We start from the raw sequence: 22,566 nt of genomic DNA, 5'->3' as shown, positions 1-22,566 counted from the left end.
TATTATATTTTTTTTGGTCTAAGTTAATATTTGAGAAGTTATATTATGTCATAAAGAAATCAAAGTTGATTTAATAGTTAAATAGTGTGAAATTGAATATAGTTTTTTTATTTGTATTAATATTATGTAATATTTTCATAATGCTCATAGAGTCTTGACAATAATAAATAATTAAAGATATAACAATAAAATTGAATACCTTAACACAATAAAGAAATCTAATTTTGTTAAATGGTATAATATTATGCAATATTTCCCCAATGCTAATAAGTCACTAACAATAATAAAACAACAATAAAGTTCAATAAATTAGCATCACAAAAAAAACTATTTTTTTTTGTCTATTTGTAAATTAATACATTTTAAAACAAAACAACTTATGTATTTTAAATGTTAGATATTATGAATTGTTCTTATTTTCTTTCTATTGTATTATCACCCGGTCTAGTTTATAGTAGAACCGTAATGTAAAAAATTCTTAAAACGTCACTTTCTTTATTTCTTAAGCTTTAATTGAGAAAATAACTCACGCTTAATAAAAAATACGCAAATGATCACTTCTCGGTTTTCGGATGAAAATATCTCGTCACGTGACACGACGGAACTCTAAGTGTGTCGTCGCATCACAAAACGCGACGAAACTCCAAATGTGCCGTCTCGCGCGACCTCCATCGCGATGAATTAAGGTTCGTCATGACACATCATTTTCCGTAAATTTTATTTTGCATTGGGATTTCATCAAATTTCTCCTTCATGAAAGAGCCCAGTTTTCTTACAAATATACATGTAGAGAGAAAGGGACGACAATGGCGTCGCATAACCCTAACGACCGAACCCCATTATATCCACAAGTTAACCAATCTGATCTTGAACCCTGTCTCTTGAATCATAACCCATCTTCCTCCTCTCTCTACCCCGAAATCGACATGAAAGACCTTGTAGAGAACCTCTTCCCTGACAAATACGAAATCCCACGCAATAATCCCCCCTCCTCCGCGCCTCCTCCTCCAGTAGAGGATATAATCCTCACAATTCCCGGCGCGATTCTACATCTGATCGACCAACATTACAGCGTCGAATTAGCCTGCGGGGATTTCAGCATCGTTCGAATCCTACAAGGTGATAGGATTGTCGCCCTCATCGCTCGCTTGGCCGACGAGATCCAGTGGCCTCTTGCCAAGGATCAAGCGGTCGTGAAGCTCGACGTAGCACATTATTTCTTCTCGTTCAAGGCACCAAATGAAGCTGGATCAGATTCTAGCGACGACGATGATGAAGAAGACAAACGCCAAAAGGGTTCGTCGTCGTCTTCTTCTTCGGCCAATGACTGGCTGAGTTATGGATTGACAATTGCACCAAAGGGACAGGAGAGATTGCTGAAAGAACTTGATGAGATTTTGGATCGATATAGTAACTTATCGGTACAGAAGAAGGGGAAGGATGTGGAGATGTTGGAACGATCGGTGGTTAGTGAGATGTCTCCAGCCGACATGAAGTCGGATAATGAGAAGAGAGAAAAGATGGAGGATCAATCGACAGCATTTTGGACAACGTTGGCACCAAATGTGGAGGATTACAATGGGAGTGCAGCGAAATACATTGCGGCTGGATCAGGGCAGCTTATAAAGGGAATATTATGGTGTGGGGATGTAACTGTTGAGAGATTGAAAAGGGGGAACGACATTTTGAAGGATAGAACTCAACTGAGTACTCGTGATGCAGAGGTTAGTCCAGAAACCTTAAAGCGGATCAGAAGGTAGGTATGTTTGTTTGTTTGATGTTTGTTGTGTACAAAGATTCAGCTTTTTGTGTCTGATTGGTAAAGTTCTTTTTAAGGGCGAAGAGGGTGACTAAGATTACAGAAAAGGTTGCTGGTGGTGTTCTTACTGGTGTTGTGAAAGTATCAGGGCTTTTCTCAAATAAACTAGTTAATTCAAGATTAGGGAAGAAGGTTTTTGGTCTCTTGCCAGGAGAAATTGTTCTAGCTTCCCTTGATGGATTTAGTATGTCTTCTTCATTCTGGGTAATTTCAATCATTCATTCATATATGTTGATGATTTAATTTGGGTTTTTTTGTTGATCGATCCTAATTAGGCAAAATCTGTGATGCAACGGAAGTAGCTGGAAAGAATGTAATGTCAACATCAAACACTGTAACTACAGAGTTTGTGACCCACAAGTAAGGATGATGATGATGATATATGATTGTTTGTTTGTCAATTGTTCTTGTTCTTGTTCTTGTTCTTGTTGTGATAATTGGGATTGGCAGATATGGAGAAGAAGCTGGGAAGGCGACTGGTGAAGGTCTTGAAGCAGCTGGACATGCTATTGGGACTGCATGGGCTGTTTTTAAGCTGAGAAAAGCATTGAATCCAAAAGCTTCCATGAAACCTACATCTTTGGCTAAAGCTGCTGTCCATGAGATGAAAAGAAATGTAACCAACAAAAAATAGATACAATCTGCTGGTTTCATCTCAATCCCTTCCTTTATTCATTATGAATTCCATGTCCCATCTGTAATCAATCATATGAATGACGATTTTAAAGAATAATTCTATTTTAGTTCTAAATTGCACTATCAAATGGTTATTCAGCAAATAAAATGAAAAAAATAATTAACTTTGGTTGACTGGTTTTCATACAAACGGGCACTCTGCCCAATGAGAGCATTGGTGTCTCTCTGCTTTAGCCAACAGGTGTCATGAAACAAAGGCGGTGTAGTTATCAGCAGGGTCTATCTTAAATCATTATTGGTGAACGGGAACACCACCGGAAAATAGACCGATGGGTTGTGGTAATTCGAAGATAGATAAAGAAGAGATTGTTAGAAGATGCAAGACTCGAACAAGGTTGATGAAGCAGTTGGTAAAATCCAGGCAAGCCTTTTCCGCTTCTCATAATACTTACATAATCTCTCACAGAAGTGCAGGCACGGCTCTTCTTCAATTTGTTACTGCTTTCGCCGGAAAAGATGACTATAACGTACCTCCGACGCCTACAGTTGCACCCTCTTCGTCCCGGTTGGAAACAGGGGATGACTGGAAAACAAAATCTGAAGTGGTCACTACAGGAAACTTCATAAAGACGATGATAACTGAGTTTTCCAACAATCCTGAAATTACATCGGAAATTGCTGTCGTGATGCCTGCGAAAAGCAATGATCTTGTTGAGATTATGAGAGAGATCAATGAACTCTTTGCTACTGCGGCTGATGCCTGTTCTGAGGTGTCGTCTCTTTTGGGAGTTTCTTCTTTTTCTCGCTCCACCAGTCACAGTTTTGAAGGTACTAAAAACTGGAAGTCATGAGCTAGTTCATTACCCAATTTCATGCAAAATAATAAATTTTTTGAGTGGGGTTAATCATTTTGTTCAGCAGGTTCTAAGGTTTATGGGCATTTGAATCAGTCTTTGTGTTCAATGGGGTTATTGAAGAAAACAGATTCACTGGAGCAGTTTGAGGAATCCATTGAAGGCGAAGAAGCTTCTAGTTGGAGTGGGAGTCATTCTTCCACACTTTCTAAGCTCTATGCTTGGGAGAAGAAGTTGTACTTGGAGGTGAAGGTAATAAATACTTAATGTTTATCTTGTTGATCGAAAGCTATTCTGTTTCTGAAATTAATTTGAATTTTTCGAATCTGATCAGACTGCTGAGACTTTAAATTTGGAGTATCAGAAGAGAATTGTTCAAATGAGGAAGTTTGAATCTAGAAAAACCGAGGGTGTTAAAACAGAGAAGACGAAGAAAGAACTCGAGAAACTAGAATCGAGAATCATGGTTACTTCTCAAACCATTGAGACCATATCTTCGGAAATCTTCAAGTTGACTCAATCAGATCTCTACATGCATCTGGTTGAGCTTGTTAAAGGGTCTGTCTGTCTTCTTTCCTTCCATGGCAATGAACATGAACATTACAATTCTTAATACCGACTCTTTTTTTTCTGTCTATAAAGATTAATGGGCATGTGGAGAACCATGCATGAATGTTACACGAAACAGATGCACATAGCTAAGCAGCTAGAACGCTTGATCAATGTTGTCCATTCATCATCACCATCAGAGAGTCACTGGCGATCGACTTATCAGCTCGAGCAGAAACTCCAACAATGGCAACTAGCTTTATACAACCTTGACAAGGCACAAGGCGATTACGTTGAATCTCTTGTGGGGTGGCTCCAGCTCTGCAACAGTCCTATAACGTGGAGAATCTATACAATCTGCGAAGAATGGAGCCTATTGATCAAGCGGGTTCCAATGAATTTGGCATTGGATGGTATCAAGAACTTGTTAGGATCAATCCGGTCTCTTATGGTTCAACAAGAAGAAGAGCAGAAGCTGGAGAGGAGATTGGAGCTGATAAAGAAAGAAGTGGAGAAGAAAGAGTTGGAACTTAAATTGCTTGAAGAGAACAAATACAAATACAAGCAATATTCAACAAGTGAGGATGGGAACAAGGAACCAGAGGTGGCATTGAAGCAGACAAAGGTTGAGTCTTTGAGGGGGAAGGCTGAAGAAGAAAGGGCTGAGTATGTGAAAATGGTGACCGCAACTAAGATGCGAACATTCACCATCTTACGGACAGAATTGGCCCCACTGTTTCAGGCAATGTCTGATTTTGCCCGGGAATGTACTCTATCATTTGAGTTTGTCCAGGATAAGGCTAAAACCGTAGGAGGAGGAGGAGAAGGACACGATGTGAAGATGTTAGTTCCGTGATCAAGTGATGATTGTATCTTTAGGGTTTAGCTATGAATGATGATTTTGAGAGAATAAAATGTATTAAACTTGCATTTGGTCTCATGTTAGTTGTAAAGTCTGTTTTTGTTTATGCCTCTTACCTTATATAAGAGGATATTATTATGTTTTATGGGTAGTTCATGATAGTTTACTATGAAAGGATGCTATTTATATTTGGTATTGGAGGGTTTACTAAAAAGAATGATATTTATATTTGGTCTCCCCCTCCGAGCTTGATGCGTTCGGAAGCCCCTGTATAGGCATCATGTTATTGTCATACAAATTTTTCGAATCAAGGAAAGTTAATATTACGGTTAGAAAGATATCTCAGATCTTACCATCAACATTACTTTTTTTAACTAAAAAAATATTTTAATCAAATATTTTTTATTTTATCGATTTGGGTATTGAATAGAACATGTTGAGCCAAATTTTATTCATGAAAGATCTGTTTGATTTGGATCGTTGGAAAACCAATTTAATCGAAATTATGTGTTATGGTTCGAATATAAAAAAAAAGATCACATTTTTTTTTCAAACTTTATAATTTGGGACTAAAATTTTATTTTAAGAATTTTATAACTTTAATAATAAGGATTTCTAAAATTTAAAGTGTTTAACTCCAAATTCTAAGGTTTGAAAAAAATATTTGGTTTATCCATTTACATTTGTTTGTTTTTATTTTAAGAACATCTTTTTAGACCTTTTTTTTAAAAAAAAATATAACCTATTGATATATAAATAAATGATCTAACGGTGGATAAGGGGCGGTACGGTCGCTTTCTTGTCTGCAAGATTCAATCTTTTACAAGGGGCTCTCACCTAACCCCGCCATCATCACCAACTCACTTTCTTCGATTTCTATTCTCTGTTCAAACAAATACCCAAATATATATATGATGGAATACACAATTCCTCTCCTCTCGTAGCAGCAATTCTTCTTCATCATCCTCCCCAATCATTTTCGAATGGCTTCGACTGCAAACCCTTCTTCTCTGTGCCACAAACAGACCATTTCACTCCCTCTCGGCCGCCCGACGTCTCTCCTCAAATCCCTTTCCTTCACTGATACGTTTATTGGGTCTCGGAATTTCAGCTCCCTCTCTCTCCACTGCTCGTCTAAGCGGCGCCGGTGCATTTTGGTTTCCGCCAGTTCCACAGCTTCCGTGATGGACCAGTCGCTCGGTAAAAAAGCTTCGCCTGCGGATCCAACCATAGTCAATGTCGATTTGGGTGACCGAAGCTACCCGATCTACATCGGTTCAGGACTTCTCGATCAACCTGACCTTTTGCAAAGGTTCTTTCTTTCTTTCTCTCCCTCTATATCGCTTTCTGTAAAAAAAATGAACATGTTTGCTAGATGGAATTGTAGTTTTAACCCTAATTCAAAATTAAGTCTTAAGGTTTTTCATCTCTACTTTGTAGATTCTAGCTTATGCAATTTCTTATATTCAGTATTTGGCTTGACAGAAATTGTCCTTTTTAAATGCATCTAGACCTGCTTGTGCTTTAAAACACTCTTACAAATCAATCTGAGCTTAATTAGTTTGATCTGTAATTGATCAAAATTGACAATGATCGTTTGTCAATTACTTACATAGGCATATTCATGGGAAGAAAGTACTGGTGGTGACAAACACCACCGTTGCACCACTCTACCTGGATAAAGTTGTTAGTGCTTTAACAATTGGAAATCCCAATGTTTCAGTTGAGAAGGTTATCTTACCTGATGGGGAGAAGTACAAGAACATGGTAAAATCCTTTTTGAGTTTGCTCAAATATATGTTATGGGGAGGGGGTAAATGTAAATCTGATTTGTATGATGTGCTCGACAGGAAACCCTGATGAAGGTTTTCGATAAAGCAATTGAGTCGAGGTTAGATCGACGATGTACCTTTGTCGCCCTTGGAGGAGGTGTAATAGGAGACATGTGTGGTTACGCAGCTGCTTCATTCCTTCGCGGAGTGAATTTTATTCAGATTCCGACGACAGTTATGTCACAGGTGGATTCTTCGGTTGGTGGAAAAACTGGAATAAACCATCCACTTGGGAAAAATTTGATTGGAGCATTCTATCAACCTCAATGTGTGCTTGTGGATACTGATACATTGAATACATTACCAGATAGAGAATTGGCATCTGGACTTGCTGAGGTTATAAAGTACGGGTTAATTAGAGATTCGGAATTCTTTGAATGGCAGGAGAAGAATATGCCAGCTTTGATGGCGAGGTCTAAACTTTATTACTCTCTCTACGTATTACCATCTATTCGTTCATAAGATTGCAGACTAAATTTATTGATTTATGGCAGGGATCCTGATATGCTAGCATATGCTATTAAACGATCGTGTGAAAATAAGGCTGAGGTTGTGTCCTTAGATGAGAAGGAGAGTGGACTGCGGGCGACATTGAACTTGGGTCACACTTTTGGCCACGTGAGTAATTAAAGCATTTTGTTTTCGCTCATTGTGTCCTCAATATGAAGTAGTAGGCCTTTGTTTGACGTGGGTTATTTAAGATTAATTTCAAATAACCAACTATCCAATCAACATGTTGGATTAGTGAAATCGTTGCATCCTTTGAAGAAAACAAAGCCCAAAATAACATGAAAATAACTATTTGGTTATTCAAATAACCCTAGATCAAACAAGACCATAGTGTTTCTAGTCGCAGCTTCTTCTAAAACTTTCTAAATTACCAATTTATAGAAACAAACTATGCTCACTTTGCTGTTATAATGTCTGTACAGGCAATAGAAACAGGTTTTGGCTATGGAGTGTGGTTCCATGGGGAAGCTGTTGCAGTTGGCACGGTATATGTTTGTTGCGTATTGTATTTTAATAAATGTTGTATTTTAATAAATGTTAAATCTTTGGCATTTGACATATTTTAGTGTATGTTTAGGTAATGGCTGTTGATATGTCATATCGCCTCGGTTGGATTGATGAATCAATTGTAAAGAGAGTTGCGAGCATATTGAAACAGGCTAACTTGCCCACATCCCCTCCTGATACAATGACAGTTGAGATGTTCAAGTCCATTATGGCGGTATGGTGGCGTTTTATTTGTTTTTTTAAAATTTGAATGGATTCGCTTACGAGTGTCAGTCATTATCCTCATTACTGGTTTGGATCTTTTGATTGTAATAATAACAGGTTGATAAGAAGGTAGCTGATGGGCTACTAAGGCTCATTCTCTTGAAAGGTCCTCTTGGTAATTGCGTTTTCACTGGTGACTATGACAGAAAGGCACTCGACGAAACGCTAAATGCATTTTGCAAGTCTTGAGTTGGACAGGTTATTTCGAAGAGTATCAGTCTTTTCTTTACCTTTTTTGTTTCTTTGTTACTGTCATGAATTGTATGTTGTATTTATAGATAGGCTTCTCACAACATAAAAATGATTTCCCCGTCAGTTTTATGGTAAAAACACATTCGAGATTGCTTCTGTAAACAATGTTCCTCATGAAGGAACCACATGTGCCTGAGCTTGGCCAATAAGAGATTTTAATGTTTCCTATGCAACTTTTGTTTCCTCTTGAGATTGTGTAAATTTAATGTAAAATCTCTCAAAATAACTAAAATTTTGGTTAAAATGTAAACTATAATTGAAAGGAAACAAATGTTAACTATTTTAATATTGATATGCAAATTGTTTAAAGCCTTGCCTAATTGATTGTGTGGATTGTTATTTTGAGAATCAAACAATGTTTGTTAAAGGTTGTCAAATTTTATACGCAATTAAATTTGTTTTTTAGGCTCGAAATTTTTTGTGGGATATAATGAGTATGGGTATGGGAATGGGCGAGAAATCGGTTTTTTAGATAAACTTGGTCTAAAATGTTGACATATAGATATTAATAATGTGTTACTAAATCTTAAAATTATAATTTTTAAATAGAAGAAATAAAATATAAATCTTGGTAAGAATTAAAAATATCAATATTAAGTAATTTGTTTGTATATATCTTATTATTATTATTTTATTTGATAAAGTAAGTATTTAAAAACCAATAAAATTATAAGGATTGGGATGTGAGATTTCATTTGAATTGGTCTACTAATACTAATGTAGTATAAAGAAGATTTTAGGATAATAAAATGAATGGTATTTTTAATATAATGTTGATATGAATGAAGCAATATTATTATTGGGTAAATTGGAGAAGGCAATAATACATTAATAATAATAACAGTTGGATTCCGTTGAAAGAGAGTGGTTGATCTGGTTGAAGGAACGCTTCATCAGCAGTAATTCCCGCTCTCTCTCTCTCTGTAAACCCAATACGCAAATTGCATTCTCTTTTCTTCATTTCTTTCTTTCTTTTTGGATAGATCTCCACAAGGGTTCGATTGCTTTTCTGAAGATTCTTTCAGGAAATTCATGCTGTAAGTGATATCAGGTCTTCTCAAGAAGATCTGACGATTTTCCTACCTTAAGAAAACATGAGTGCTTCCAAATTTATAAAATGCGTCACTGTTGGTGATGGCGCCGTTGGCAAGACTTGTCTTCTGATTTCTTACACCAGCAACACTTTTCCTACGGTGACCCAATAATCCTTAATCTCTTTTTTTTCTGTTCTAGCTGACATTTTCTATATTCAATGAATCTGGTTATGTTGTTGGGGATACAGGATTACGTGCCTACTGTCTTTGATAACTTTAGTGCTAATGTGGTTGTCAATGGAAACACTATCAATCTCGGCCTATGGGACACAGCAGGCATGGATTTAGAATGTCATTTTCTCTTGTTATATATATACATCCTGAGCTGAATGTCATGTGTATTATTGTTATTATTATTATTGTGAGATGGCAGGGCAAGAAGATTACAATAGGCTAAGACCATTGAGTTATCGTGGGGCAGATGTTTTCATTCTGGCATTCTCGTTGATTAGCAAGGCTAGCTATGAAAATGTTTCTAAAAAGGTATGATGGGTCGGTCTTCCTCTTCACGAATTCTGGATTCTGACATGTTATATATACATTATTTGCAGTGGATTCCTGAATTGAAACATTATGCTCCTGGAGTTCCTATAGTTCTTGTTGGAACCAAAATTGGTTAGATCTCTTACTATATTAATATCATGTTATATGTGGTTGGATGGATGGATGAATGGTTTCATATAGTTATGAGCTTTTGATTTTATAATGGCTTCAGATCTACGGGATGATAGTCAATTCTTCATAGATCATCCTGGCTCTGTCGCGATTACAACTGCACAAGTGAGTGAACCTTGTTATTATGTTCATTGTCAATTCTTTGGTCTCATTTTTTCTTCTGCCATATATTTATAGGGAAATGAACTAAAGGACCTGATTGCTGCTCCAGAATACATAGAGTGCAGCTCCAAATCTCAACAGGTCCAACTTCTAAGAATTTTATTTTGTAACTCAATAATAATAATAATGTATGTTTTCATGGATTTATATTTTGTATCTTCTTTCTTGTACAATAATAGAATGTGAAGGGTGTGTTTGATGCTGCAATTAAGGTTGTCCTCCAGCCACCAAAGCAGAAGAAAAAGTCAAAAACTCCTAAATGCTCCATATTATGAACAACAACAACAACAAACACAAGAGTAGTAGAGGTTTGAAACCACCTACCAATTTGTTCATTTCTATTGTTGCATTTGTTCTATGTAACATTTGTTCTTCTTTCTCATCATATATAGTAGTGAAGAGGGTCGGCCCTCATCTATTAAGACCATAATAGTGTTTGTATCACCTTGTCTGTCATGTCATGTCATGTCCTATCGCCCCGTGTTTTGCTGATTTCTTTTATATGAGAAGATCCAAATTCTGGAAACTAGTTGCCGGTTTTATACTCTTGTATCTCATTTACAAATGAGAAGATGATTGAATATTCCTTCTTCCTTTTGATGTTCTCTAGCCCGATATTGTTGCCAGTTAGAATCAGCAGTTGGTTGATTGGTTGGTTGCTGCATAAAATAAATATGGCAAAAGCATATGATAGGATGTGGAATAATTTACTCTTATGTGAACTGATGAAGATTATTGGGTTAGGTTTAGTCATGATGTATTTGTTTATTAATGGTTAAGGTTGTTTAATTCAATAATTGTTGCTTTAGGTTATTGGTGGCTTCCACCTTGCTACCACCAACATCACATTATTATTGTAACCAAAGGAAATTACAAGTTTATTTTTTTTAAATGATTTTTGTCACAATTTTATTACAAAATGGTTAAGAATTTATTAATTTTAATATAGTTATAGTTCTTTAGAGATAAAATTATTTAGAATGCCTTAAATGGTGATCATAAATATTTTTTTATATTTTAGATTACACTGTACTTTTGTTTATTTGGTGGACCATTATTTAAATTATTCTGTAATTTTTATTTTAAATATAATTTTATTGAATTAATAGACAAATATTTGTATAGATTTTCCGATTTTAAAAACAAAGGTTTTGAAAAAATATTTATTGAATTTATAGGGTTTTAAATATGTATATTTAAAAAATATATATATTATTGAGTCTTTTTTAGATTTGTTTAATTTAGTGAGAAATTACAATGATCATAACACAATTCTATAATTTGAAATTTCATAATTCATTTTAATTTAATGAGAATATTTTTAAGGGTTTTAAGCCTATATTTATTTAGGTGAGTGGAATTAAAATTGATATTAAAAATTCTAATTTTAATTAGATGAGGCATTAATCTTCAACTATAATTTAATTCCTATATTTAAAAATAATAATATAATATAATATAAACAATTTTAATATATATTATTTATTTTATTAAAATATTAATTTCACACAACCAATTAGGACCAATTAAAATAGTTCAAATATTAAAGAATTTGGTTTAAATTTAGATTTTCCTATAATAAAATATCATATAAATATTTTTTAACTTATTTATATATTAAAAAAATGGTTTCACATTTTAACCTTTTAAACTAAAAATAAAATATTAATTTAATAGGTTAACTTTTTAAATTAAAAAAATATATATCCACTAAAAATGTTAACTTATTAAATAAAAAAAATATCGACTTAATATTTTAACCTCCTAAACTCAAAAAAAAAAATATTATAGATAGAAAACTATTAATCGTGTTTTATATGATAAAATAATAAGTTTTTTTAATTTAAAAAACATAAAAAAGATTAAAAATTATAATTTAGAATTAAATATATAAAATTATAAATTATAAAATTACACTAAATTTAATTTCATTTTATTAAAATTTTAATTAAAGTTTTATGAAACCTAATAATTAAAATGGCCGGCACCAATTCAAAATTATAATGTAGTTATAACTTTCTATATTTCTTTTTTTATAAAATCTAAAATTAAAAGAAAGAAAAATACCTTCACAGTGAATTTATCCTTTCTTCTTTTTTTATTTTTATTTTATTTGAAAAAAAAAAAAAAAAAAAAAAAAAAAGAGTAAAAGGCTAGACCGGATGTCTGGCCTAGAAGCTTCCCGCGTACAAATTACGAGCGGCGAATAAATAAACCTTGACCGTTTCTTCTCTCTTTGTCTCTGTTTGTTTCGTTTCGTCCATTGCTCCATTCTCAAGCAAGTAAGTTCTTTCTTGATCTGATTCACAATCGCCGTCTTCATGAATCAAAGCGATGCAACCTCTCCCTATTATCAATACTACCGATCCAATTTTCACAACCCTAACCCTCCTCCTCCTCCCACTCCGAATTTTCCGTCCGACCCCCATACGAATCAGTATACTTCCTCCTCCTTCGCTTCTGCCCCTCCTCTCTCCCCCCATTCTTTCTCCAACTCATCTTCTTCCTTCCCTTCCTATCCACAATACGCCTCCCAAGATGCCCCCTTTATTCCAAACCCTCAACTTCCTCTCATAGACCAAACAACGCCCTATGACCCCTTTTACCAGAGCTATAATGAAGCTGCAGCAGCAAATTATACCCAAAAACAAAACCCTGTCTACGATCCCAATTCCGCTTCTTATGATTACGGAAATTATCGCGATCAAGGGGTGTACGGAGCTTCTTCTACTGAAGATTATGGAGGCTCTCAGGATGGTGGGACGGAAACCGGTGTTTATAGGTACAGTGGATCTAATACGGAGCCTTATGGTGCTAGAGGGACTGGTGTCTCCAAGTCTTCTTCTAGGGTGCCTTTTGATGATTATGGAAGACCAATTGAAAAGAATTCACTACCACAACAGTCCATTAAGGTTGTGAAGGCAGCCCCAAAGGCGGAGACGCAGCAAGAAATGGGTAGTGGAGTTATGAAGTTCCGTGTAAGGCTATTATCAGAAAGTGCAGGCCAAACCGATATGGATATACTTTGCCAGGTATATTGAGAATGAGACATGTACATTGAATTCTATGAGTTCAGCTTATCTTGATTGATTTATGATCTATTTTCAGATTGGTTTGGATGGGATTCAGCTTCTTGATCCTGCAAATTATCGGACATTAAGAATTTACCAACTTGATACTATTACAAGATGGGAGGTAAGCTCAATCTTTGTCTTTGTCCATGCTGTTTTCCTAAATCCTTGTTAACAACAACTGTCTCAATTAAGCATGTCTGAGCATATTTTTCAGGTTCTTGATTCTTATATATTTGCGTTTTGGGCTAAGAGCTCAGTTGATGCTGATGTTAAACGTATCCGGCTAAAATCAAGCAGCTATACCACAAACAACATTCTGGATGCAGTAACAGCAGCTAGCATTCAGGTAAATAGTTTTGTTATAATCATTTCTATTATTGGGTGTTTCATTTCAGAACATTTTCTTAACCTACATTCTAAAGTGTCCTAGGGTCATATAGGTTTTCCTTGTATTACCTTGAAAAATGACAAAATGAGTGCGATTTATTTTGAGCGTAGTATTGAAATTGAGATTGCATAATGGGATATTGTATGTGATTGTTGAGATATATTCTTCTCGGGATGAAGAATCTCGTTTGGCAAACACTATAGATTGAGAATGTTGTTCCTTAAGTAGGATCTGACTTTGAGAATTGATGATGATGAAATATGTAGCTGAAATCAATATTAGGGTTTACTGAGAAATCAAAAGCACGCTTTTTCATTTATGCTGCAGTTCATGTGCTAGAATTTTGATTATTTTCCCTTTTTAGTCGTCGTATTATTATTATGGTCTTTGAGGCTTCTATAATGTTTGTTTGTGAAACAGTTCAAGGAGATTGGTAGTAGTTACAAGTCTTCTGATCCAGCAGAACAACAATCTGAGAAGAAGAAAGGGTTTGTGGATTGGATGAATATTATTAAACCAAAAATGGAGGAGAAAGATCACTGGGTAAGTCTCCTTGACGTTCTTCCTATTTAATATTTGGCTAAGATATTTGTGTTTATTGATTCTGGTGGTGTACCTTTAGGTTCCTGATGTAGCGGTTACCAAGTGCACCTCATGTAGCACTGATTTTGGGGCATTTGTGCGTAGGGTAAGAGCATATTTTTTTCACTGTGACAAACAACAAGTTTATTTGTTTTCATTAAGTTGTCTTTTTAAAGTATTTTTTTTTATTTCAGCACCACTGTAGGAATTGTGGAGATATATTCTGTGACAAGTGTACCCAAGGAAGGGTGACCCTTACTGCAGACGAAGATGCCCAAACAGTCAGAGTTTGTGACCGTTGCGTGGTATATGGTTTTCCTAAATTTTCTTACTGAAAAATCGATTTAATTATTGGTAGCTTTAAGTAAATGGGGTGGTGGTATTTCAGGGGGAAGTTACTCAAAGGTTGGATAATAGTAAGGAGAGAAGAGGTTCCTCCAATATTGGCACATTGCACAGCCATGAAGATCTCGCTAGAAAACTCAAGGTCAACATCTCTACATGTTTCTAATTTGGGTTCATAATCTAGATCATGTCTTTCATGATCAATGAAATTGTAACACTGTTTGATTTACAGGAAGAGATGGAGAAGAATCGCAGGACCGCCACTTCTGAAGGAGGAAGAGGAATGGGATATGGGAAACAAGCAACGAAAGAAGTTGAATGTCCGACTTGCACAGTTCATTTGCAGGTTTGTTTGTCATACATAACAATGACTTCTTCTTAAACAATCCATAATATGAACGTTGTTCTTCAGGTCCAAGTTCCAGCCTCTGGTTCAGAAACAATCGAGTGCAGCGTTTGTCAGCATCCATTTCTCGTTAACGCCTCTGCTGCTTACTGAAAAATATATGTAATTTTCCCCCTATTATACCGAAAATGAGTCAGATTCATTTGTGTGACAATCAATGTATAGATAAACAATACAAGTCTCTATTCGTTTTGTATAATTAAATCAATCCCTCCTTGATCACCATTCACCACCCATCTGATATTATTTCTCTGGTTTTATGAATATCTCTAGTATCTTATCTTATCCTGTTACAATTTTAAAAATACTATTTTTATACCATGTCTTAAATCAATAACATATCTTCTTCACCCAAAGTATAGGCTTACACGTGCTTCATCAACTTCTAGTTAATGGGCCCCACGTGGCCAAGCTAACCCACTTCAAACGAACAGTTTTCCAAACCTTGTTTGGCGTTCACTTTCCCAAACTAACCTAGTTTGTTCATTTATTCCCAAACTAACCTAGTTTACTATTTAAACTCAGTTTTTTTTATTTTTTTTATTTTTTTTATTTTTTTTATTTTTTTTAACATTTCAAATTTATTATATATATATATATTTAAATTATTATTTATATAAACTAAATTATTTATATTTTGATATATATTTTAGATTATTATTTTTATAAATTTGATTATTTATATTTTGATATATAATTTAAATTATTTTTTTATAAATTTAATTATTTATATTTTAATATATATATATATATATTTATTTACATTTCAAATTTATTATATATATATATTTACATATATATATGTTGCAGTATGATTTTCATCCTTATAAATTTTTTTTTATTATTCAAATTATTATTTATATTTATTGGGTTATCTTTTATTGAAATAATTTTGACAACTTTTCATTCAAATTATTATTTATATTTATTGGGTTGTCTTTTATTAAAATAATTTTGACAACTTTTCATTATAATATAATTTCACAATAAAAAATTTATCAATTTTTATTGTGTTTTCTTCCTAAAAATATGTCTTAAGTTAATTAAGTTAATGAACCATTAAATATTTATATTAAAATATAAATAATTATATTTATAAAATTAATAATTTAAAATATATATCAAAATATAAATAATTTAGTTTATATAAATAATAATTATATATATATATAATAAATTTGAAATGTAAAAAAAATAAAAAATAAAAAATAAAATAAAATGAGTTTGAATAGTAAACTAGGTTAGTTTGGGAATAAATGAACAAACTAGGTTAGTTTGGGAAAGTGAACGCCAAACAAGGTTAGTTTGGGAAACGGTTCCACTTCAAACAAACCCTAAAAAATTCCACTAAAAGAGAGAAAAAATTATTGACACTTTACAGATAAGCTTGGGTGCTAGTAATTATTAATTTTTCATTATTATATATTAAAATAATTTAAAATAACCAATAACATTTACTTATGTTTTGTTATATTAAAATGTTTAGATATAGTGGGAAATTTGAGAAAATAACCAAAAATCTCTTAAATGCACCGGTGCATAAAATTGATTGCCCTGGTGACCACTTCAAAATATTCTGACGAAATTTCGTCTCGCGACGAAAAAATCTGTGAAAAGTCCAGAATATCCGGACAAGATCGTCTCGCGAACAAGATCGTCTCGTAACGGCAATTGAAGTAATGTAATTATAGACTGACTAAAATATTTTTCATCGCGAGACGATCCTGCCCTAAACGTTACACGACGTAGTAATTTTATCAAAATATTTTGAAGTGTTCACCAGCGCATTTAAGTGATTTTTTTTTAGGTCTTCTCGTCAAATTCCTATATAGATATAGTTAGTGTAATTGATTTTCTTTCTTTGATGATTTTATAATGAATTAAATTTGAAATTAGGATGTTTATTATTTATGGTTAAAATTATTATAATGAGATAGAAAAGTATTTAACAAACAAGGTCAATAATAGCCATAATGGTCCCCGCACTAACAGAGCACGAGAGCACACGGAATAGACCAAAACAATATAGCCGTAGAGAGAGAGAGAGAGAGAGAGAGAGAGAGGGAGAGAGGGAGAGAGAGAGAGAAGAAGAGAGATTTCGTGCAAACAAATGCCTGTGGATTGCGGAAACCTATGGCCTTCGTTCTCCTCGCATTAGCATCTTCTCGATCTTTCTTCTTCTCTGAAACGAAGCTGTAGAAGAACTAACTACAGAGCTCGAGAAGAAGAATGATGTCTTTTAGTGCTTCCTTCATCATATATGATTTGGATTTAGAGTGAATGAATGAAGGTAAATATTGTAGTCTCATAGATACTCATGCTTTTATTTCTTCTTCATTTCTCTAGAGAACTACCGATTGCTTTCTTCTGCAGTCTTTAACTAATTCATAACCGATGCTTAAGTTAAGCCAAAAACGCTGTGTAATCCTCGTTTATAGCTCTGATTGCGCATGAATCGGATTCAATTCTCGATCTCTTTGTAAAGACATTTCTTCATATTCATCTTTTACTCTGATTGCGCTGTGTAGATTGATTGATGATGAACTGTGTTGTTACAGGGAAGGTGGTGAAGAATAGCGAGATTCACAATCTTCGCACATATTACTGTAGAAAATGATGAAATCTCGGAGATAGAGTAATTTGGAGTTGCATATGGGATCCACCTGGGACCATATGGGGGAGATTGCTAATATTGCTCAGCTTACAGGCCTCGATGCAGTTAGATTAATCGGTATGATAGTAAAAGCAGCCAATACAGCTCGAATGCACAAAACGAATTGCAGGCAATTCGCTCAACATCTGAAGTTAATCGGTAATCTTCTCGAACAACTTCGAATCTCTGAAATGAAGAAGTATAGAGAAACTCGGGAGCCGCTTGAGTTACTAGAGGATGCCTTGAGAAGATCTTACATCTTGGTCAATAGTTGCCAGGATCGGAGCTACTTTTATCTGCTGGCCATGGGATGGAATATTGTCTATCAGTTTAGGAAAGCTCAGGACGAGATAGATCGATACTTGAAGATCATTCCTCTCATTACTCTCGTGGATAATTCTCGTGTCAGGGAAAGACTTGAAGATATCGAAAGAGATCAACATGAGTACACATTGGATGATGAGGATGCGAAAGTGCAGAGTCTCATTAGTAAACAGGATCCTTCAGATAACGATGCTATGTTGTTGAAGAAATCACTTTCTACTTCATATCCAAACATGCCATTTAATGAAGCACTCAAGAAAGAAAATGAAAAGTTAAGGATAGAATTACAAAGGTCTCAAGCCAACTGCGATGTTGGACAGTGCGAAGTGATTCATCATCTTCTCGATGTCACTGAAGCTGTTGCTTCGAAGAAGACGAAGAAGAATGATTCTCCAAAGAAAGTGGAGGATGATCATGATATTGCTGATATAGAAGATTCTTGCAATGAAACCTATATAACAAAGGAGAAAACAATTATTCATACTAGAAGTCTTGACAGGGATGAAGAATGGAGTACAGATTTGCTCGGTTGTTGTTCAGAACCCTTACTTTGTATGTCCTCTTCCTTAACCAAATTACAGTTTTCAAAAGGTTGAAGAACATGTTTTCATTTAGGTTTTAGGGTTTCCTTTTGTTCGTCGTGCAGGTTTAGAAACCTTGTTTTGTCCTTGTGGGACATTTGCGAAGATTGCAAGTGCAGCCACAAACAAGAACATTAGTAAGTAGTGCCTTCACATAATTAATTTTCCTTGCAATGAGTTTTATAACATGAGAAACTTGTTTGATTATTTTCTTAAAGCTACATCAGAAGCATGCAATGAATTGATGGCTTACACATTGATTTTATCGTGCTGTTGCTACACTTGCTGCATGAGAAGGAAGTTACGCAAGACATTCAACATCAGGGTAAAATAATAACATCTCCAAACCGACTTAAACAAGAAGTTTATTTTTTTGAAAATTCTCGTTGGTATTTTGTTAGGGCGGATTCATAGATGACTTCCTAACACATTTTATGTGCTGCTGCTGTGCCCTAGTGCAAGAGTATCGCGAAGTGGAAATACAAAATGGTTCTGGTATGTGACAAAAATTGAAAACTTCAATATGTATTATTAAGAAATTTAATCAATCATTAAATCTCAATACATGCAGGTCCGGAGAAGACAAAAACAAGACCTCCACACTCCCAATACATGGAATCTTGAGTAAAAAAGAAAACCATTATGCATGTTTGAGGTACATATATATAAAACAAACAATGATTGATTAGTTCTAATCATTAATACTTTAAAAACCTTAATTTGATCCATTTTCTAATCAAATTTATGTAAACAATTTGTCATTTTCAACTTAAACCACCACCCTGCCACAATTTGTCATTCACGGGTCTCTATTTAAAACCTGTCATTTTTTGTTTGTTTGTTTCTAATTTAAATAGGTTGGATCCATGTTAAATTTTATATTTCTAAGAATATTAATGGGCTTCTTTGTGTATGATATGATTAAAGTCATATGATCTTTGGTATAGAAATGTGATTATTTGTTGTGGTTATTGATAATAGGTTGATATCTATAATCTAATGATTAGAAAATGGAGGTAAGAGTAACAGAAGAACTATTTTACATTTAGGGAGAATTTGGAGATAAAGGAAAATGACAATTCTTTATTAATTAATAATCAAGCTATTGTACATTTACATTGAAAAAAAATGATATTAATCATAATTTTAACAAAATTAAAATATATACATAAATTAATTATATATATCAAAACAATACATTACTCTATAAATTTTAAAACATAAAATTCATATATAATAAATTTTATATTTATATCCTTAAGTTAAATTTCATTAGTCTAAAATTGATAAGAAAATTATCTTTTATTTTATTATGAAGTGTCAGTTTTATATGGTTTATTGCTGAAAATTTTCGCCATAAAATGAAAACAAATTCATTTATAGATTGAGAATTTAGAAATTTTCATTTATTGTGATCTTTTTGTAAGATTGATATTTAATATTTTTAAATATTTGTGAACTATTTCTTAGATATCTAATATATTTAATGTTTCTTAAGAAATATTCAAAGAAATTTTATAAGTATTTTATAATGTAAGACAAAAAATAAAACTTAACAAAGATAACACTTAAAATAATTATCGCAAAAGATGATCACGATATGATGTTCTTTTTTTAATTGATTATTTATTGTAAAATATTATTTATGCATAAAATAAATAAACACAACTAGAAAAAAAATACTTATAAATTATAAAAATATTCAAATAATTATATTAAACAGATCTTAAAAATAACTATCATTTAATACTTATATGCATTTGAAATGGTCTATGCAAACAAAATGTGACAATGAAAAAAAAAGTTATGGCCCTAAAAAAAATAAAACAATTATATTAATTATATATATACTTTTCTATAAGGTATATGAAAATTAAGTTTGTAAACCAAAAAAAAAATTATTAATTTTATTGAAGGATGCAAATTTAAATTAAAACAGGAAATTAATGAATTTAAAGAGGATATAGATATAATTTTATATTGTCGTTAATTAAAAAATTTCATCCTTTACTATTGGACATTGAATTTTTTTTAATAAAATTTTTTAAAATTATATAAATACAATTATTTAGGTATAATTGTATAAAAAATAAATTGAAACAGGAAACTAATGAATTTAAAATTGATATATATATATATATAATTGTAACTTTGAGGTAATTAAGAAACTAAAATATTAAAATATGTAATTAGATAAATAAATTAAAATTTAATGTTATATAATAAATTATGATTAATATAAATTTGGGTCAGTAGGAAGTTGTGCAGCAAAGGTCCGGTTCTCTACACATCTCTCTAGAGTCTAGTCCTATTTGATATTCAAATAACTATAGTCAGATAAATCTTTAAAATAACAAATCTTGGGCTGGGCTTCATCCCCAGAGCCCAAAAAATCCAAATCCCAAATTGGACAAAGTTATCAAAATCGAGTATTTACGTATTATCGATGTATTATCGATGGTGTAAACTCGTAAAATCTAACGTTTAGATCGATTCGTAAGTGTTTAATTTGAAAAAATATTAGTTATATATTATTATTATTTATATATAATTAATTATTTTTAATCAATTTTAAAAATTTATATATTTAAATATAAAATTAATAATAAAAAATAATTAATAAATAATATCATAAAAAAATTATATTTATAAAATTAATTATATTAATTTATTTATTTGAATAAATAATAACTTTTTTAATTTATAAATATAAATTTATTTTGTAACGTAAAATAGTATAATCAAAATTATTTATAAACTCGTAAAATCTTATTATCAAAAATTTAAAATCGTAAGAATTACCTATTTAAGAGTTTACTTAAAATCAAACTCGTTAATTTTCTCTAAAATTGTGAAACCGTAAGATTTTAAAAGTTCACTCGAGATTTTACCCAGTGCCGACCCCGAGTTTTGGGCTGCCCTAGTCTAAAAAAACGTCAATTTTGATAGTTAAAAAAACTTGTGGTGAGATTAAAACTAATAACTAGGGTAGTGTTTGGTATGCGGTATTATTTATGTAGGTATTAATTGTAAGGGGTATAAATTGTAAAGAGGTATTATAATATATAAATTATATAGGTTGTTAGTGTTTGGTTGAGAGTATAAAATAAGTATAAAATATATAAATTTTTTATTATTTTGTGTGTGGTTAATGGTATAAAAATGTAGTACGAAGTGTAAAGATTATTTTACCCTTATATTTATATAAATTATTTTTAATTATTATTTATTTTATAGGTAGTTTGTATTATTAATCATATTAAAATTAACATATTTATTTTATAGGTAGTTTATATTATTAATTATATTGAAATTAATAAAAAAAAAATATAATTATTAAATAAATATATTTTTTAAATAAATGATATTATTATATGATTTACATTATTTTATATATAATTTCTTGTAATTTAACCTTTATAATAATATAAATATTTATAAATAAATAATATTATCAACTGTATATAAACAAGCAAAATAATAAAATTGACATAATAAGTAATATATTTTTTTTTGTTGAGAAAAGATGAAAGAAATGAAGAAAAAAGATAAAGAAGAAATGAGTTTTATAAAAACATAAATATAAAAAAAAATATACAAGGATAATAATGGAATATAATTCTAATGAAGGTTTGTAACTGGTTAAACCAGTTACAATTTTATACCTTGTTTGAAGGATAAATTATACCACATAAACTACTATAGGTATCAAGTTGTCCAACCAAACAATTGATAAATTACACTGTAAGTACAACTTACAAGTATACTATACCTGCAGTGCTATACTGCTTACCAAACGGAGACTAGATATAAAATCATTTTTTTACATCCTAAACTACTAAGTTAAATCTACTTATATTTAAAAAATACTAAAAATTTCTTCTTTATTTTAATAAATGGGTTTCTTTATTTTAATAAATGGGTTTCTTTATTTTAATAAATGGGCTGCCCTAGGAGTGGGCTGCTCTAGCCCGGGGTTGCTGGACTTGCCCCAAGACCGGCCCTGATTTTACCCGACTTGATCCTGTCGGACAGTACTAACTTTTAAAAATGAACTTAAAAAATTAAAAGTTAATTTAAGTCTTTTGAATGGTAACTTAAATTTATTACAAGAGTTTTTGTTATGAGTAAAAAAAATATAATTGTTGACCTTGTTTAAGATATTTTTCAATGAATGCTTTAATTTTTTATCCTTCA

The 22,566-nt window shown here is 32.3% G+C and overlaps 6 protein-coding genes across 7 annotated transcripts; all 6 read left to right on the top strand.

The window, feature by feature from the left end:
- Positions 1–789: 789 nt before the first annotated feature.
- On the top strand, positions 790–2,565 carry LOC124938125 (protein EARLY-RESPONSIVE TO DEHYDRATION 7, chloroplastic-like). Its single transcript, XM_047478500.1, has 4 exons — positions 790–1,756; positions 1,837–2,003; positions 2,095–2,179; positions 2,270–2,565. Exons 1-4 carry the CDS (start codon positions 807–809, stop codon positions 2,451–2,453), a joined length of 1,386 nt encoding a protein of 461 aa, XP_047334456.1. The 5' UTR covers positions 790–806; the 3' UTR covers positions 2,454–2,565.
- A 219-nt stretch (positions 2,566–2,784) lies between these two features.
- LOC124938122 (protein ALTERED PHOSPHATE STARVATION RESPONSE 1-like) lies at positions 2,785–4,892 on the top strand. Its single transcript, XM_047478498.1, has 4 exons — positions 2,785–3,283; positions 3,377–3,561; positions 3,644–3,867; positions 3,952–4,892. The coding sequence occupies exons 1-4, from the start codon at positions 2,785–2,787 to the stop codon at positions 4,712–4,714; spliced, it is 1,671 nt and encodes a 556-aa protein (XP_047334454.1). The 3' UTR covers positions 4,715–4,892.
- A 673-nt stretch (positions 4,893–5,565) lies between these two features.
- On the top strand, positions 5,566–8,258 carry LOC124938126 (3-dehydroquinate synthase, chloroplastic). The gene is made up of 7 exons (XM_047478501.1): positions 5,566–6,032; positions 6,337–6,487; positions 6,571–6,965; positions 7,047–7,170; positions 7,485–7,547; positions 7,640–7,783; positions 7,891–8,258. The coding sequence occupies exons 1-7, from the start codon at positions 5,704–5,706 to the stop codon at positions 8,020–8,022; spliced, it is 1,338 nt and encodes a 445-aa protein (XP_047334457.1). The 5' UTR covers positions 5,566–5,703; the 3' UTR covers positions 8,023–8,258.
- Positions 8,259–8,925: 667 nt separating this feature from the next.
- On the top strand, positions 8,926–10,608 carry LOC124938127 (rac-like GTP-binding protein ARAC1). Its single transcript, XM_047478503.1, has 8 exons — positions 8,926–8,984; positions 9,069–9,278; positions 9,368–9,455; positions 9,553–9,662; positions 9,731–9,794; positions 9,895–9,959; positions 10,032–10,097; positions 10,196–10,608. The coding sequence occupies exons 2-8, from the start codon at positions 9,180–9,182 to the stop codon at positions 10,289–10,291; spliced, it is 588 nt and encodes a 195-aa protein (XP_047334459.1). The 5' UTR covers positions 8,926–8,984; positions 9,069–9,179; the 3' UTR covers positions 10,292–10,608.
- Positions 10,609–12,249: 1,641 nt separating this feature from the next.
- Positions 12,250–15,052, top strand: LOC124938124 (protein FREE1-like). The gene is made up of 9 exons (XM_047478499.1): positions 12,250–13,048; positions 13,125–13,211; positions 13,305–13,436; positions 13,899–14,021; positions 14,101–14,166; positions 14,255–14,365; positions 14,449–14,547; positions 14,638–14,751; positions 14,818–15,052. Exons 1-9 carry the CDS (start codon positions 12,338–12,340, stop codon positions 14,902–14,904), a joined length of 1,530 nt encoding a protein of 509 aa, XP_047334455.1. The 5' UTR covers positions 12,250–12,337; the 3' UTR covers positions 14,905–15,052.
- Positions 15,053–17,137: 2,085 nt separating this feature from the next.
- LOC124937967 (protein MID1-COMPLEMENTING ACTIVITY 1-like) lies at positions 17,138–19,204 on the top strand. Of its 2 annotated transcripts, XM_047478312.1 has the most exons (6): positions 17,138–17,290; positions 17,370–18,340; positions 18,435–18,506; positions 18,588–18,694; positions 18,771–18,864; positions 18,941–19,204. In XM_047478312.1, exons 2-6 carry the CDS (start codon positions 17,464–17,466, stop codon positions 18,991–18,993), a joined length of 1,203 nt encoding a protein of 400 aa, XP_047334268.1. In that variant the 5' UTR covers positions 17,138–17,290; positions 17,370–17,463; the 3' UTR covers positions 18,994–19,204. The 2 variants fall into 2 exon arrangements, with proteins under 2 accessions (XP_047334268.1, XP_047334267.1); XM_047478311.1 differs by lacking the exon at positions 17,138–17,290 and having other exon boundaries at positions 17,351–18,340.
- The last annotated feature ends 3,362 nt before the right edge of the window (positions 19,205–22,566 follow it).

This window comes from Impatiens glandulifera, chromosome 5 (genome assembly GCF_907164915.1).
Source record: "Impatiens glandulifera chromosome 5, dImpGla2.1, whole genome shotgun sequence".
NCBI lineage: Eukaryota > Viridiplantae > Streptophyta > Magnoliopsida > Ericales > Balsaminaceae > Impatiens > Impatiens glandulifera.
Note: the sequence above shows the minus strand (reverse complement) of the source record. Positions and strands in the feature narration are given on the sequence as shown.